At 44.0% G+C, this 15,991-nt stretch overlaps 1 protein-coding gene across 1 annotated transcript in view; it reads right to left on the bottom strand.

The window, feature by feature from the left end:
- STAC (SH3 and cysteine rich domain) overlaps positions 1-15,991 on the bottom strand; it is a 78,452-nt gene that overhangs the window by 16,706 nt on the left and 45,755 nt on the right. Inside the window, exon 3 of the mRNA XM_066631022.1 lies at positions 4,563-4,663. Coding sequence (XP_066487119.1) covers positions 4,563-4,663 — 101 coding nt within the window. The remainder of the gene's footprint in view (positions 1-4,562; positions 4,664-15,991) is intronic.

Raw genomic sequence — 15,991 nt, 5'->3', positions numbered from 1 at the left:
ACTGAATCTATATGGGACCCAATTCACAAGGCTAGATAATATTGGATTGCATCATATACACATATAGGACTGAATTAATAGAAAAATCAGTCTTGACTGGTCCTGAAAAATTAGTCCTTGACTCAATGAATGGCTTCAGTTAGCCATGACTAACTTATCTGATTGATTTCAAATGGTGTAGAGTCATGATTAACTTTCTTTGGAAACAACCAGTTGATTGTGGCACTTCAGCATTTAATCTCAAGAGAAATGTTTGTCACATTTTACTGAGCGTACTGTGAATGCTTCTCTTCCTAGTTGGGCTTTTAAAAATTTGATCGCTATGCCCATCATGCCAATAAAAATGCATCAATAAACCCATTGATAGAATAAGAAGAGTGAAAAGCCTGATGGAAGAAAAATACTTCCACTTGTCATTTAAAACTGGAAGAAAAATTAAAATGAGATCAGCCTAACTAGATACTAATTACACAAAGAAGATTCCTCGTACAACAGTCAGTTGCTTCATCTCTACTCCTAAATCATGGGATTGAGTCAGCAAGAAAAGGCCGAATTCAGACATAATGCCAAATCATCTTTAATCGTTATTTCTGAACTTAAACTAATATACGATTAAAGTTTGTGAGGAGCTGCCAAGTCAGAATATCAGCCTGGTTTGAAGCTGGTTTATAAACCACAGTAAGTGCTAACTAGTTTGCCTACTGTGTCTGAATTGACAAACCACAGTTGTTTGTTGCTCTACCTCAGAAGTCTGCTACACTATGGAAGCGAATTTATGAAAGTGAGTACTGAGCAGATAGGAAACGAATGAAGACAAGTAGCTCCCAACACTCAATTTTAGTGGACGTCCCCTAGTTCTGGTGTTGTGTGAGAGGGTAAAGAGCATCTCTCTATCCACTCTGTCCATCCCCTGCATAATTTTGTATCTCAATCATGTTCCCCCTCAGGTGTCTCTTTTCTAGGCTGAAGAGGCCCAAACGCTATAGCCTTTCCTCATAAGGAAGGTATCCCAGCCCAGTAATCATCTTAGGGTGCAATCCTAACCCCTTATGTCAGTGCTTTCCAGCACTGGCATAGCGGTGCCAATGGGACATGTGCTGCATCCTGCAGTAAGGTGGCACTCATGGAGGCCTCCTCAAAGTAAGGAATGTTTGTTCCCTTACCTCAGAGTTGCATTGCTCTGACATAAAGTGTTAGGATTGCACCCTTAGTCACTCTCTTTTGCACCTTTTCCATTTCCACTATGTCCTTTTTGACATGTGCTGACCGGAACTGGATACAATACTCCATCGATTTGTACAACGGTATTATAATATTAGCCATTTTGTTCTCAATACCTTTTCTAATGATCCCAAGCATAGAATTGGCCTTCTTCACTGCCGCTGCACATTGGGTTGACATTTTCATTGAGCTGTCCACCACCGCCCAAAGATCCCTCTCCTGATCTTTCAGACAGCTCAGAACCCATTAGCCTATATGTAAAGTTTTGATTTCCCCCCCCAAAGTACATGACTTAACACTTACTTACATTGAAACGCATCTGCCATTTTGCTGCCCATTCTGCCAGTTTGGAGAGATCCTTCTGGAGCTCCTCACAACCGCTTCTGGTCTTCACCACTTGGAAAAGCTTGGTGTTGTCTGCAAACTTAGCCACCTCGCTGCTCAACCCTTTCTCCAGGTCATTTATGAACAGGCTGAAAAGCACCGGTCCCAGGACAGATCCTTGGGGCACACCGCTTTTCACCTCTCTGCATTGTGAAAATTGTCCAGTGACACCCACTCTCTGTCTCCTAGTCTTCAACCAGTTCCCAATCCATGAGAGGACCTGCCCTCTAATTCCCTGACTGTGGAGTTTTTTCAGTAGCCTTTGGTGAGTGACCGTGTCAACCACCTTCTGAAAGTCCAGATATATAATGTCCACTGGTTCTGTAGCATCCACATGCCTGCTGACCTTTTCAAAGAATTCTAATGTGAGGCAAGACTTACCCTTACAGAAGCCATGCCGATTCTCCCTCAGCAAGGCTTGTTCGTTTATGTGTTTTGAGATTCTGTCTTTGATGAGGCGTTCCGCCACCTTACCTGGAATAGATGTTAGGCTGACCGGCCTATAGTTTCCCGGGTCCCCAATCCCTCCCTTTTTAAAGATCGGTGTGACATTTGCTATCCTCCAATCCTCTGGCACTGTGGCCACTTTGAGGGACAAGTTGCATATTTTAGTCAAGAGATCAACCACTTCATTCTTCAATTCCTTAATAACTCTTGGGTGGATGCCATCTGGGCCCGGTGACATTGATTTTTAATTTGACAATTAGGCCTGAAACATCTTCTCTTTCAACCTCTATCTGACTTAATTCCTTGGTCAGGAGGGGCCGTTCGGGCAGCGGTATCTGCCCGAGGTCTTCTGCCGTGAAGACAGATGCAAAGAACTCATTTAATTTTTCTGCCATCTCTAAGTCTCCTTTTATCTCCCCTTTCCCTCCCTCACCATCCAGAGGGCCAACCGCTTCTCTGGTGGGTTTCCTGCTTCTAACATACTTGAAGAAGCTTTTATTATTCCCCTTACTGCTGCTGGCCATGTGTTCCTCATAGTCTCTCTTGGCCTCCTGTATCACCTTCTTACATTTCTTTTGCCACTGTTTTTTACTTTTAATTCTCCTCATTAGGGCAAGGCTTCCATTTACGGAAGGAAGCTTCCTTGCCCTTTAGGGCCTCTCTATCTCGGCTGGTTAGCCATGAGGGCACCCTCCTGGACTTAGTGGAGCCCTACTTCCTTTGCGGTTTACACTTCTGCTGGGCCTTTATAACTGTTGTTTTAAGCAGCCTCCATGCACTCTGGAGAGCTTGCACTTTTAACTAAGATTAGCACAAACCATAGTGTGGTATGGTTTGATGGAAGCTTGAGACCTGATGTAGCATAAGGAACTGAGGTACAAATCAGGACTTCATTTGTTCGAATATCACTCTGCTACTAACTCACTAACTGCGCGATCCTAGGCATGTCAACACAGAAGTAAGTCCTGCTGATTTCAATAAGTCTTATTCTCAGGTAAATGTGGACAGGACCGCAGTCTAAGAGGCCAACCCACTCCCTTTCAGCCTCAACTGCAATATGAGGATAATTACAGCAGTGTTTCCCAAACTGTGAGTCATGACTCCCAGTGGAACCATGGAAACCAGCCCGGGGAGCCATGGAATCCTTGCAAAAAACCCACCACCCTATGCAATGTACAGGATTGTAGCCCCAATAGGGAGCCGCAGCCAATGGCCCAGCAGGTCAAGGGAGTCACCAGTTGACCACTGGGAACCATTGGCTTACAGGGTTGATTTAAGGGCTACATCAAAATATATGTGAATCATTTTGTAGATTCAGAAAATGCTACACAAAAGCTAAGTTCATTTAGCATCCTGGTCGTTCAATGAAACTAACCAGCAAAAGATTTAGGATAGACAAAATGAAGCACATTATTAATCTGTGGAACTCACTTCCACAAGATATCTGGAGATCACGATCTTAGATTTCTTTAAAAAAGGAATTAACAAATCTGTGTAGGGCAGATCTGTTAATGATTACTGGTCATGATGTCTGTGCTTACTTGTGCTCCTGGCTCAGAGTGGCCACTCGCTCCTTTTGCTTTGAAAACAAGCGGGAAAATGCGGGTGGCTGTTCAGAGCAGCGCGCAAACTGCTTCAAATGACTGCAAGGGGGAGCAGGTTCTTGAGTGCCAACTGCTTTTTCGCTATGAAAAACAAGCAAAAAAAGCAGTTGCTGCTCAGAGCAGTGTGCGACTGCTCCAAGTGCTTGCCATGAGAGGCAAGCCACCTCTGCAGGCGTGCATCCCAGTGGCACTTGCTCCCCTTGACCCCTCTAAGTATGCCAGCGGCTATGCTCCAGGTTCACAAGCAGTCTGTCACAGGTGGAAGGGGGGTGCCATCGTCCCCAGTTTGTAGGCTTTCCGTAGGCAACAGGTGGGCTACTATGGGAAACAGGATGATGAACTGGATGGGCCTTTGGCCTCACCCACAGACTCTTCTTACGTTCTTTATTATATTCTGTAATGGCAAGTATCAGACCAGTATCCAAGAACTCCAAAAGATATACGTGAGATCTAGTAGGTTGATTTCCTACCATTCTTCCTATTTACGTTTACACAAATGCAAGACCATCTAGCTTCTGTTCTCAATTAATAAGACATTTAAGAAGGAATGAATGATAGAACCTTGTTCTATATTTATCAATAGCAACTATTTGCATTTCAATTATTTAAGGATACAGACATACTGAAAAGAGGATACTGCAAAATCCATATTGAAGATAAGATCAAAATTTCAATCAACATGCTAAGAAAAATCCAAATCACAATTTGAGGCAAACTGCGCCTGCACGAGCTTCTTCGATGTCATAAAGCTGGCATGGCTTTTGTGTCTGCAGCTCCAATGAACCACCAGTGTGCTTCTTTAACTCAACCAAAGCTAAGAGGGCTGACTGGAGGGAAACTTTGCCCAGCCTCGCCTGTAGTTGCATTTGGTTCAGTTTCTGACACATTACCAGTGACATGGCTTACCAGTTTGCCCATGCAGCGTTGCTGTCCAATGCTCTCTGCACATTTGTGGTGAATGCTCAGCTTGCATGCCTTACAGCGGAGTCCATGTTTAGCATTTGTCCCTGTTGGAGACATAGCAACAATTTAATTACAGACATCAATAGTTTCCATGCGTTTACCAAGTGACCTGGCCTAAAAACTAAAATGGGTATAAATTTTATAGAACTGCAAAAACTCTCCACCCTGATTACAACTGTGCAGAATCCATTTGATTCAGGTTTTATACAAGTGGGAAATTTTCTTTCAGGCTTTCTATTTTCTGTGAAAACAGAGCAGTGACACTGGAGGGTTCTGTCCAGAGAAAGTCATCATGATTACATTAAAATTAAGAGGACTTAAGTTGTCCATGACTAGCTTGCCTCATTGATTTCAAGGGTGTTTATAACTGCCAGGAGGGTATAGCAGTTCTGGTGTTAGGCTTAGACCTGGAAGACCCAGGTTCAAAACCCAGCACAGTCATGAAGCTTCTTGGGTGATCTTGGGCCAATCATGATCTCTTAGCCTAGCCGACATCACAGGGTTGTTGTAATGACAAGCGGAGGGAAGGAACCATGCACACCACCTGAGCTCCTTGGAGGAAGCGTGGTATAAAAATGAGAAAAGTAAATAAACTAACAGTACTTTGGATACAACCTGTTTATTTTCAAACTTGTATTTCAAAATAAGGATAATGTACATTCCTACATCTTGAAATTGGCATGAAGTGTTACAAGGATGATTTGCTTCATAATTTGCTTCAGAGCTGCTTTATACATGAGAAAATGCATGTGATCCCATTTTTGATACTTTCTCCTTCATTTTTCAATCCTAGAATGTGCTGTTTTCACAAATGCCTTCAACAAGATTAACAGCAGTGTAATCAAGTTATGATACCCAGTTAATTGATGCACTTTTATGCCAGAATGCCAGATGCAAGGGAGGGCACCAGGATGCAGGTCTCTTGTTATCTGGTGTGCTCCCTGGGGCATTTGGTGGGCCGCTGTGAGATACAGGAAGCTGGAATAGATGGGCCTATGGCCTGATACAGTGGGGCTGTTCTTATGTTCTTTTATCTCACCCTTCCAGTGTGAAAAATTTCAAGGGCATCTTACATGGCAAAATTCAAAATTAACCATCATAAAAATAATACCAAACATACAACAAATAAAAAAGTGACAGAGAAACAACAAAGTTAAGATAATGCCGTCAAGAATAAAAAGCAGAAAAACAACAATGAAATGTAGAAAACTGCTATTTACTGAGTCAGGCTATTGGTCTGTCTTTCTCCGTGTTGTCAGCACTGAATGGCAGCAGCTCTGCAGTGCTTCAGACAGACTTCTTTCCCAGTCCTACCTAGAGATGCCAGGGATCAAACTTAGGATTTTCTGCAATTCTACAAAATTGCATTTTCTACAAAATGTGTAAATGAAGCGTATGTGCTCTACCACTGAGCTATGACTCCTCCCACATAACCATATCTGCACCCAACCTTATGTGTGTGCGTATGTATGTATAAAGGGAGAAAATATAACATTTAGTATATTCAAATATATTCTGATCCAGCAGCAGGAACTGAAAGGAGCTGCCAGTTGCTGGCACGGACTTAATTCAGTAAACTCTATTTCTCTCTCTAGGTGCAACATTAGTGAATGAAGTGCTTCAGTCTTGCATACAGTTTAATCTCTTGGTTGAATGATCAACTTCATAAACAGGTTCCGATAAATGGTGATAGCTCAAAATGCATTGAACACCGAGTGTACTGGATTAATGTTTTCCTTACTTTCACTCTAAGGGTGCCATCCTAACCGGCAGTTATGCCTGCATTGGAGCCCCTGGAGGATTGCAAACGTGCCGTAAAGCAGGTTTGTGCCTCTGTGGGAGGAAGCTGCGTCAGTGCATCCAGATGTGCTGACACACGGAGGCCGGCGGAGGTTTCCGCAGCTGCTTCCTCCCTATCCCTTGCGCCAGCGCACCCACGCTGACAAAAGTGGTGAAGGTAGGCATGGGGGCGTGGAGGAGACAGGGGGAGGGCAGGCAATGGGCGGCCCTGGGGGCGGGTGCTTGGGGAGCTGCGGGCAGGGCTGGGCCCAGTGGTTATGCCAGATCCCAACCCATCCCCAGGGAGAATGGAACGGCTTTGAGCTGCTCCGCTCTCCTCGGACTTGTGCCACCTCCAGAGGTGGCGCAGGTCCAAGGAGACCCATTGGGGTGCGTAGCCCTTACCCAGGGGTAAGAGGAAGGGCTTCCCCTTGCCCCTGGCTGAGCTGCTGCACCCAATGAACCTGCATTGGATGCAGTGCAAGCCTTCTGGCTTGCCTGCTCCAGTGCAGGTTTGGACTGTGCCCTAAATTTCTCAAAAGAACATGATTACGGCTATGCTATAAAACCCATGGGCAGCCCAATCTTGCACTGAAACTTGCACTGAAACAGCCAGGCTGAGTGGCTTGCGCTGTATCCAGCACAAAGTAGGTGCCAGCTGGAGGGCGACTCAGAGTAAGGGGATAAGCTGGCACAGGCCCCTTGAACTGGCCAAGGAGCAGCACAAACATGCTGTAAAGCACGTTTGCAGCTATTTGAGACCCGGCTGGGCCTGTGTGCAAGGACGTGCTGGCCTGGTGGCACCAGATCCATTCCCAGATGGGGTATGTTTGTGTCGGTGCAGGAGGTGGGCGGTGGGAGGGCGTAACGGAGTGGGGAGAGGCAATTCAGTGCAAATGTACCATTATTTTCTGGCTGAGCTCCCATGCCTTGCTTAGCTGCATGTCAAGACAGAAATCCATCAAGTAAACATCTCCCATAACTGCATCATGCTTGGAAAAGCGTCACTGGTTGGATTTCTGACTGTCAGGCCCAAGTGCTCCAGCAGCAAGGGATAATCTGAGCAACAGAAAAGAGCCTTCTGTGACAAAACAGAATTCTGCAATGCAAACATCTTCGCTTAAGTAAACACCCTCTCCATCAAGGAGAGAACACTATTTTGACTCTTCCAGCACCTGCTTCCAAATCTGTGCTGCGCTTTTAACACTACACAAGTCACCCTTTTTAAACACCCTACTTCCTCCCACACTCCAAATGTCTGGGCATTCGAAGGGTTCATTATAGCTCAGAGTAGCCAGCTGTTGATTTCATCATGTGACAGAGTAATGTTACACAACACATGAAACGATTACTTAGGGAATAATGGAAGTGCTATTACTAAAGACAGGCTTATTTGTTAGGTGGCTTAAATGGGATTCACCTGCATGCTCAAGTCAAGTTCTCACTAGCAGCAGATGTGGCCAACCTGTGCTGGAACCATACCCACTTCAGACAACTGTGGGCAAAATCATGTATTTAATATAGCGATCATCCTGCTCTTCAGTCATCAGACTTTCAGAGTCAACACTGGTTTTCAGTAATCCAAAAACACATGAGAACTTCAGACAAAAACCATCAAAAGCCAGTAGAAAGGACAACGTCCTCAGCATTAAACAAATAAAAACCATTAGACCTAAAACCCAGAAAGATCTAAAAAGGCTTGGGAAGATAAGTACTTCATCTCCAGGTGCAGAAAAGCTACCAGACCTGATGCTGGATATACTTCCCAGAGGACAGTATTCTAGAACTGGACTCCAATCCCATAGACCCTGTATCTCTGCCCACCACCAGTAGAGCTACTGCTATTAAACAGTTTCTTTGTGTGCGTTTGGGTGTTGTTCATATGAGGTTTGCCTGGAAGAGGGAAAAAAAGTTGCAAATCTTTTTCAGGGGTTGGGTGGAATCATGATGTCAGAGACACCAATTAACAGGCCCCCCCATAAGCAGATGCTTTTATCCAGATTCCAGCATGCAGAACCATTTTTAAGAGCTTGTTCCGGAACAGTGAAATTGCCTCCCCTGGTTTCAAAATGGTACCCTTGTTGTGTCTTTGTTGTGTCTGCAAGAGGGATGTTATCTATGGATTTTTTTTAAAACCAGGACATACACAAGCATGCATACATTTCTTTATTTCAAAACCAAAACGTTCCTTCTGCAGTCATATAAGACACAAACTGTAAATTGCAACAGAAGGAATGCCAAATGCTCAAACTCTTTCTGCTATTGAATGTCATTTGTTACCTGTGGGTATGTTAGTTTCAGAAAGAGAATGGTCATCATTGTTGCACAATGGGAGGTGTTTCTTTTTCTAAATTAAAGTGGAATTTCCTTCAGCTACTGAAATCTTGTCTAACTACACTGTCTGATGTGTGAGCTACACCTCCTGGAAAGGGTTTTTTTTGCCATGTGTCTACCTGACTTCCCCAAAGGGGGCAAATCATTCTCCAGTGAATACTATAATTTAGATTTCAATGTCATTTCCAGTTGTCTAAAAAGAGGTAATCTTTCTCTGTATCATGTGTTTTAGTAAAGATTAGGGTTTATGTGCTATTTTCTGATCTTTAGCATTCTAGCTTCAGCCTTTTCTAGCAACACACCTGAATTCCTGTTAGGCAGTCCGGATAAAAACCCAGGGGGAGCTTCTCTCCTTGGGAAAACAGCAGCTGTGAGGATCTCCCAGTCCAGATTGGGACCAGATAGAAAGAAAAAGCCCTCCTACCTTGTTGTGATATTGATCCAGATTTCCCCCCACCCCATTACTGTTAATAAAACAAAACTAACTCAAATATGCAAGGGCATTTAGCATAATGTGTGACCCCAATTTTACAAGGTCCTGAACAATCACACTTCCTGCATAGATGTAATATTACTTCATATCAGTGCAGATGACAAGTGTCAAGGGGTTGCTGAGGTATAGTGAGGCTTTCTTGACCCAAGTCGAAACAAATTTGCAAGTCCTGAACCCACGGATAAGGAGGGCCAACCTATAATAGTGTATATGAAGCACGAGAGACCAAATCAGCCCCTGAGCAGGATATAGGGAAATCAGGAATGTTTTCCAAGGGAAATATGAACTGAAGAACTGGGAGTTTTGTAATAGCAGGAGGGGAGGTAGAAAGGGGAAATGAAGAGAAAGAAGCAGGAGAATCTCAAAGTTTCAGTTGTGGCATGAGGCCAAAGCTGAGTCTTTGTTCTCTGTAGCCTGAACCAGGACTTCAGGTAAGAAGTGAGCCTTTTGACAGCCTGTGAAATCACTTCACTTGCAGTGGGAGAAGCTGTCTAAACATTGCTGTGTTGCTCAGACAGGTACCCCTGTACACAACTAGATAACCTGGCTTGTCTGAGTTGCTGGGATGATGATTAGTCTGCTTAAAAAGGAGACATGTGACTAATCTTAGGGCCCAGTCCTATCCAGATTTCTAATACTGATGCAGCTGTGCCAGTGGGGTGTGTGCTGCATCCTGATATGGGTAGTGTGTGTGTGTGGGGGGGGGGGAGAAGGATAATGGGTGGGAGAAGTGGATTCCTGTCTAGATGATTGGCAGACACGTAGCATTTAAAAAACTGGCTCTGCATATACAATTCTAGCAGTTGCAGGAGGGAAACTGTCTGTGCCTATGGGTCCCCATCCAGCTGGAAATGATTATGTCTTATAGCTAGAGGTGTTGGAAAATGGAGTTATTTTACTCAGAAGTAAGCCCATTGTATTCAGTCTTAGGCTGTAATCTTACTCATTGGAAACAAAAACCTCAAAGCTCTAGCTGTGTAGGAGAGCATATTTTAATCTGCTAGCAAAGGGAAGTTAACACAAACACACACACTCTCTCTGTAGACTTTATGATACTTTTATGGGAGGCTTCAAAAACCCGACAGGAGGCGGGATATGGAGGTGTTCCTAAAATTGGTTGAAAGGCTACGGAAAACAAGTGACTCATTAATAAGCATGACAACTTGTTTAGTTTCTGGAGATGATCCTCTTCACGCTGACGTTCTGCTCTTGGCAAGATCTTCTGCATGATGTTGGAGGAGCAGTCAGCTCCAAGCAGGCAAAACTCCATCAATGCACTTCAAGCCTTAACTCACAGATTCTTTGGAATCCAACTCAAGACTTTCTAAAATGCTATGTACTAACAGAAACTTATTCTAGGATTTAGACTGAGTTTGGGATCAGGAAAGTTTTCCTGAATATAACATCAGGGAGTATATTTTAAATTCATATTCCTTTTTATTTTTCAATAAGACAGTAAGGCCTTTTATTCAATAGGAAGGAACCAGGTCTGAGATCACTGGGTTATCTTGCAGTCCACTGACTTTAAGGTCCAGGGACTCTGGGAGGAATTTTATATGGGAGCACAAAGTTTCTTTTGGTCCCCTTTTGGGATACTAAGGTTCTTTTGGGTCCCTTTCCTTTGGATCATAATTTCATACGATCATTAGATCACAATTTCCATGAACTGCAATATAAAACTACATATGCTAGACTTCCCACAATATAAGCAAACATTTTCTAAGATCCCAAGAAATTTTCATCTCCCCTCCTTTGGCCCCCAGGATGCCAGGTCCAGGTACAATGAAACCCCTGCACCCCCCTCTCAAGGGCCCAGCTGGGATAGGAAAATATAAGATGCTAGAAGGTTTTCAGGGCCCCTCCTTTGGCTCCTGGGTCCCCTTTTTGATGCAGGAACTGGGCACAATTTACTCCTTGTACCCCCTTCTCATGGGCCCTGATAAAATCCAACTCCTATTTCACATTTAGATAGTTTCAGGTTCATACTAGTGACTCCTCTAAGCTCTTATTCATACAAATGAACCTGGCACAACAATACTGAAATTAGGAGCAAAATTGTATTCCGATCAAAAATACTTTAAAAACTCAGGAAACCAACACTGCAGACACAAGCAGTATGTACATTTATTGTACATACAGACAAAGAACCATGTTGTGTAACAGAATCCATGATCAAGTTATACCAGATCTATAGTCATGACTCAAAATACTCCAACCCATTTCAACTCTGGTTTTTTTTCCACAGAAACCCTTAACCCTTGGTGCTTATAGGCCTCAGTACCCTTGTTCACACATAATGATAGGATTACACTGCAATCCTGTGCACACTTACTTGTGAGTAAATCTCACTGGACACAATTGGACTTACTTCTGAGTAGACATGCACAGGATTGTGCTGCTAGGGTACTTACTGATGTCTATGATGCTTATACTCAGATAAGGAAGCATAGGGCTACTACAACCTAAAGCAGTGGTTTTCAAACTGAGGCATCACGATGTCCCAGCCTGAAGGCCCTGGCCTCTGCCCCCTTAAAGGGGGGGGGGCAGGCAGTGAGGAGGCAGGGAGGAGGTTAGGGTTAGGCTGCACTCACCAGTCCCTGCAGCAGCCATCCTGGAGTGCGGGGAGCCCTGCGCGAGTGTCTGCAGGGCTCTCCAGCTCATCAGAAGTGAAAATGGAACGGTTTTGCGGAAGTGGAGCACTATCGCTCCACTTTCGCTTTTCACCTCCCCCCCCCCCGCCTCCACCAAAACTTACTGCGGTTCAAACTCTCCCTGAGAGTTTGAAAACCATTGCCCTAAAGTTACATGAACAGGATTAAATGGATGGCTATATTGTAATAGACATATAAATGCTCTAACTTTTGTTTGTGGCATATATCCTTAGGCACTTGCTTGGCACCCACAGATGTCAGAGTGCCTGAAGTGCCTTGCTGGAGTCAAGCCAGTGTGCTGATCTGAAAATGTTTACAACATTACCTGGGCATACACTATCCTTATGCACAAGAGTTAAAGGGTGCATATAGTAGAGCGCATAGGGCTAAAGAAAAGTGCTATCCTTCTGAACGGCCATTCTGAGGAACATCAAGCTGCAGTCCAATGGCTGCTCCTCAGTTCTTGCCTTACATTCCAGTTATGAATCTGGGGAATCAGTCCTATGACTAAGGGCCCAATCCTAAAGTGGACCGGCACTAGTGCTGAGCCCTAGTGCAAGCACTAGGTACGGTAAAGCAGGTTTATGGCACCCTCAGAGTAGGGAGCGCTGGGATGGGAGGGGGGTGGAGTGGCAGAGCTCCTGAACTCCGTGTCAGGTTGCTCTGACGACTGACTCACAAACCCCCTCTGTGCCATGTGTGTAGCCAAAATTGACTACATTCTTTTTGTTCTATCTTTTGGTCCTTTGGAAAGACCATTGTGAGTGTGTGGGAGTCTAAGACTCCTTTTGTCACTGGTTAAAAGGTAAAGAGATCAGCCCTTGGTCTCTTAAGGAGGACTAACTGCCTGGGTAACCCTCCTGACTTTCTTATGTTTCAGTTCCCTTCCCTTCATGCAATTACATGCCCCCTTAAGGATTTCTCCTTTTTCTTTCTTCTTTGAAACTGCTGATGTTTGGAACCTAGCTGTGTATGTGAGTATTGTGTATATTGCATTGCACACTACAGTTATTCTTGTTATGCCGTGGTCACTGTCCAATGGACTTTTGTGCACAGCTGCTTGGGGCACCAAGAGATGGGCTAGATGGAAGAAGGTTCTCTCAACATTATGTATTAAGCCACAAACTGCTTTATACACCTGGGGGCTACATTCAGCACGGTGAGACCTAATTTGTGCAGATCTTCCCCAACATCAATACTATGATGGGGAAGTCAGGGGAGAAGTACGTAAGAAGATGTGTGTTGATTCAACATCACAACAATTTGGGGGTGCCCAACAAGCGAAACAATTCCATGAAGCATAACGAACCACATAAGAAGAATGAAATTACACATTTTATTCAATCTCAAACTGTAATAACATCAAGTTACAGAAACGACCAGCAGAGCAGCAAGGAATGGGCTGCAAACATTTCATAGCAGGACTTTCCCCCCATTTCTGCTATCTTTAGCTCTTGCTTGGAATGCTTCTCCTAGGACCTACTGGACGTTTTAAAAAAATCCCCAATGAATACAGTTGAACATGCTCTTACATGTAGGCATGCTAGACACAAGCTTAAAATTAGAACTTATTTCCTAGGGACATAGCTTGGAAACAAAATTAAAGACGAACCACTAGTAGCGTGCTTTTTTCCTCAGAGATGGATCTTGAAAGAAAAACAAAAGTAACTTTTCCTAATAGCTTCCCACAATTCATGTGTACTGTTCTCCTTTGGGTTGCAAGGCTGAGACCACTATAGAGGAATATAGGAAGACATTTTATTTTGAGTTAGACCAGTGGGGTTCATCAACCTCAGTATTTTCTACCTTGACTTGGCAGTGACTCTCCAAAGTCACAGACAAGGGTCTTTCCTACCTGGACAAGGCAGGGATTGAACCTAGGACCTCCAAGGCAGGTGCTCAGTGGCTGAACTTGGGTCTTTCTCCACTCATTTTGGTTGCCATTTGTCCAAATCTCTAGCTAGGTCACGAAACAGCAGCCTCACCTTTGACACTGATCTGTAGTTTCCTGAGTTTCACATAATTAACAATGTATGATGACAAACAGTGGTGCTGTACATAGGTTGCCATGCTATGTGAAGGAAGAAAAAGCATCAAATGAAAGACTGGGTGCAGCAAAATTCAGCTTCTTAAAAATCTTAGCTCTCATATTGTAAAAATTTATTTTTTACATTTTTTATGTCCTTCCTCCAAAGAGCTCACGGTGGTCTACATGGTTACTTCTCTTGTCCTCACAACAACCCTTTCAGGTAGGTGAGGCTGAGAGATAGTTACGGTCACCCAGGAAGCTTCATGGCTGAGTGGAGATTTGGATTCCCAAGGTCTAAGTCCAACTTCTAAACCACTACGCTATCTTGGACTTTGATAATCTGGCATCTAGGGGACCTAGGTGGTGCCAGATTATTGGACATACTGTAATTATCAGGAGGTAAAAGCAGGGCCAGGGTAAGAGCAAGAGTGACATGGAAGAGGTGGAGGCCTGTGTTGCCCACGTTGCCTGGGTGGCTGTTGCAGCTTGAAGCTATCATGAACCCTGGCTACGAGCTGTATCAGAAAGTGCACTCAGATCAGACCTTGTTGAGCCACTGCTGACTCCAAGTGCATCCAGTGTCACCACAGCCTCAAGGTGGCCAAAAAGTCTCGGCAAGAAGGCCAGACTGTGGGGTTGGAAGGTGCTACTCAACAAGTTTACCAGAACGTCCTGTAAAGCTGGAGAAAGAAAAAGGAGCTGAACTCTTGCAATTTTTGATGCCACACTATCGAGAGTGCTGTACAATTGGATGCCGGACGCCTGCCCCCCTGTGCACCCATTAGTGCAATTTTAAGACTTTAAGATTTTAGGACTTACCCAGGCACAGATTCTTCCTTAAACAAGGTTGCTATAAGCTTAGCAGCTCATAAAATTTTTGCTTAAAAAAAATTAGATGGAGGTTAACAGGAAGCAGAAGTGAAACTGCAGATATGGGATTTTGTGGATACAGGGGCCCCCCTATACTGGGAGTTTTACTATAGTATGTTCTAGTCCTTGTTGATTAAGAAGATATGCCTGTGGGCAATGCTTGCTAAAAATCTAAAAAGTCAACGACTGGAGGTCGAACTCCAGAGTCCTGTGTGATCCATAACTAGCATAACCAGAGTAAAAATATGCAAAATAGTAACATTTCAAAAAGAAATATGCCAAATAGGATAGAGGAGGCAAATTCACAGCACCTGAACATTGTGGAACTCCTGAGAAGCTTTTGTACTTCCTCAGAACCAATTTTGAATTGAGAGCTTCAAAATATAGAATTCTGGCACACAATGCAAAACGTAGGACAGGCCAGACATTGTCCAGGCTGATGAGCATTTTCACCTGGTAGAGAAAAGGGTATGTTCCTTTCACTTCAACACAAAGATAGCATGAAGTGTCCATATAGAACACACACTTGATGGCATGGACCCCATTCACACCATTTCCACTCTTCAAAATGCAGGTTAAATGAAATGGTAAATTAGTTATTTAAAGTGCATATTAGCCTTCCCCTTTCTGACTTAATGCTAACAGTTTTGGGTGACAACTATCACTGATACTTAATGCTCAGTAGCGCTTGGCACCGGGAGTATGTCAGCAGGAAGCCAAATGTTGACCTTGGATGAATTATTGGCTTTTGCATACATCAACTAAAGTCACAGGTGTGTGTATATGAAGACACAATTTGGCTGCTAGGACACAGGGGATCATAATCAATGTTGGGTACAAAGTGGCACATTTGGTATCAACTAAACACAAGAACAATGTTCATCAGCTGTGTTTTAAGCTGTCCAGCAACCACATCCAACACCTTATGCTGTGTTATGGGAGGCCCTTATGGGAGGCCAAGCGAGACTATGAGGAACGCATGGCCAGCAACATTAAGGGGAATAATAAAAGCTTCTTCAAATATGTTAGAAGCAGGAAACCCGCCAGAGAAGCGGTTGGCCCTCTGGATGGTGAGGGAGGGAAAGGGGAGATAAAAGGAGACTTAGAGATGGCAGAGAAATTAAATGAGTTCTTTGCATCTGTCTTCACGGCAGAAGACCTCGGGCAGATACCGCTGCCCGAACGGCCCCTCCTAACCGAGGAGTTAAGTCAGATA

This window comes from Tiliqua scincoides, chromosome 5, assembly GCF_035046505.1.
Source record: "Tiliqua scincoides isolate rTilSci1 chromosome 5, rTilSci1.hap2, whole genome shotgun sequence".
Classification (NCBI taxonomy): Eukaryota; Metazoa; Chordata; class Lepidosauria; order Squamata; family Scincidae; genus Tiliqua; species Tiliqua scincoides.
This window is presented reverse-complemented; position numbering and strand designations above follow the sequence as displayed.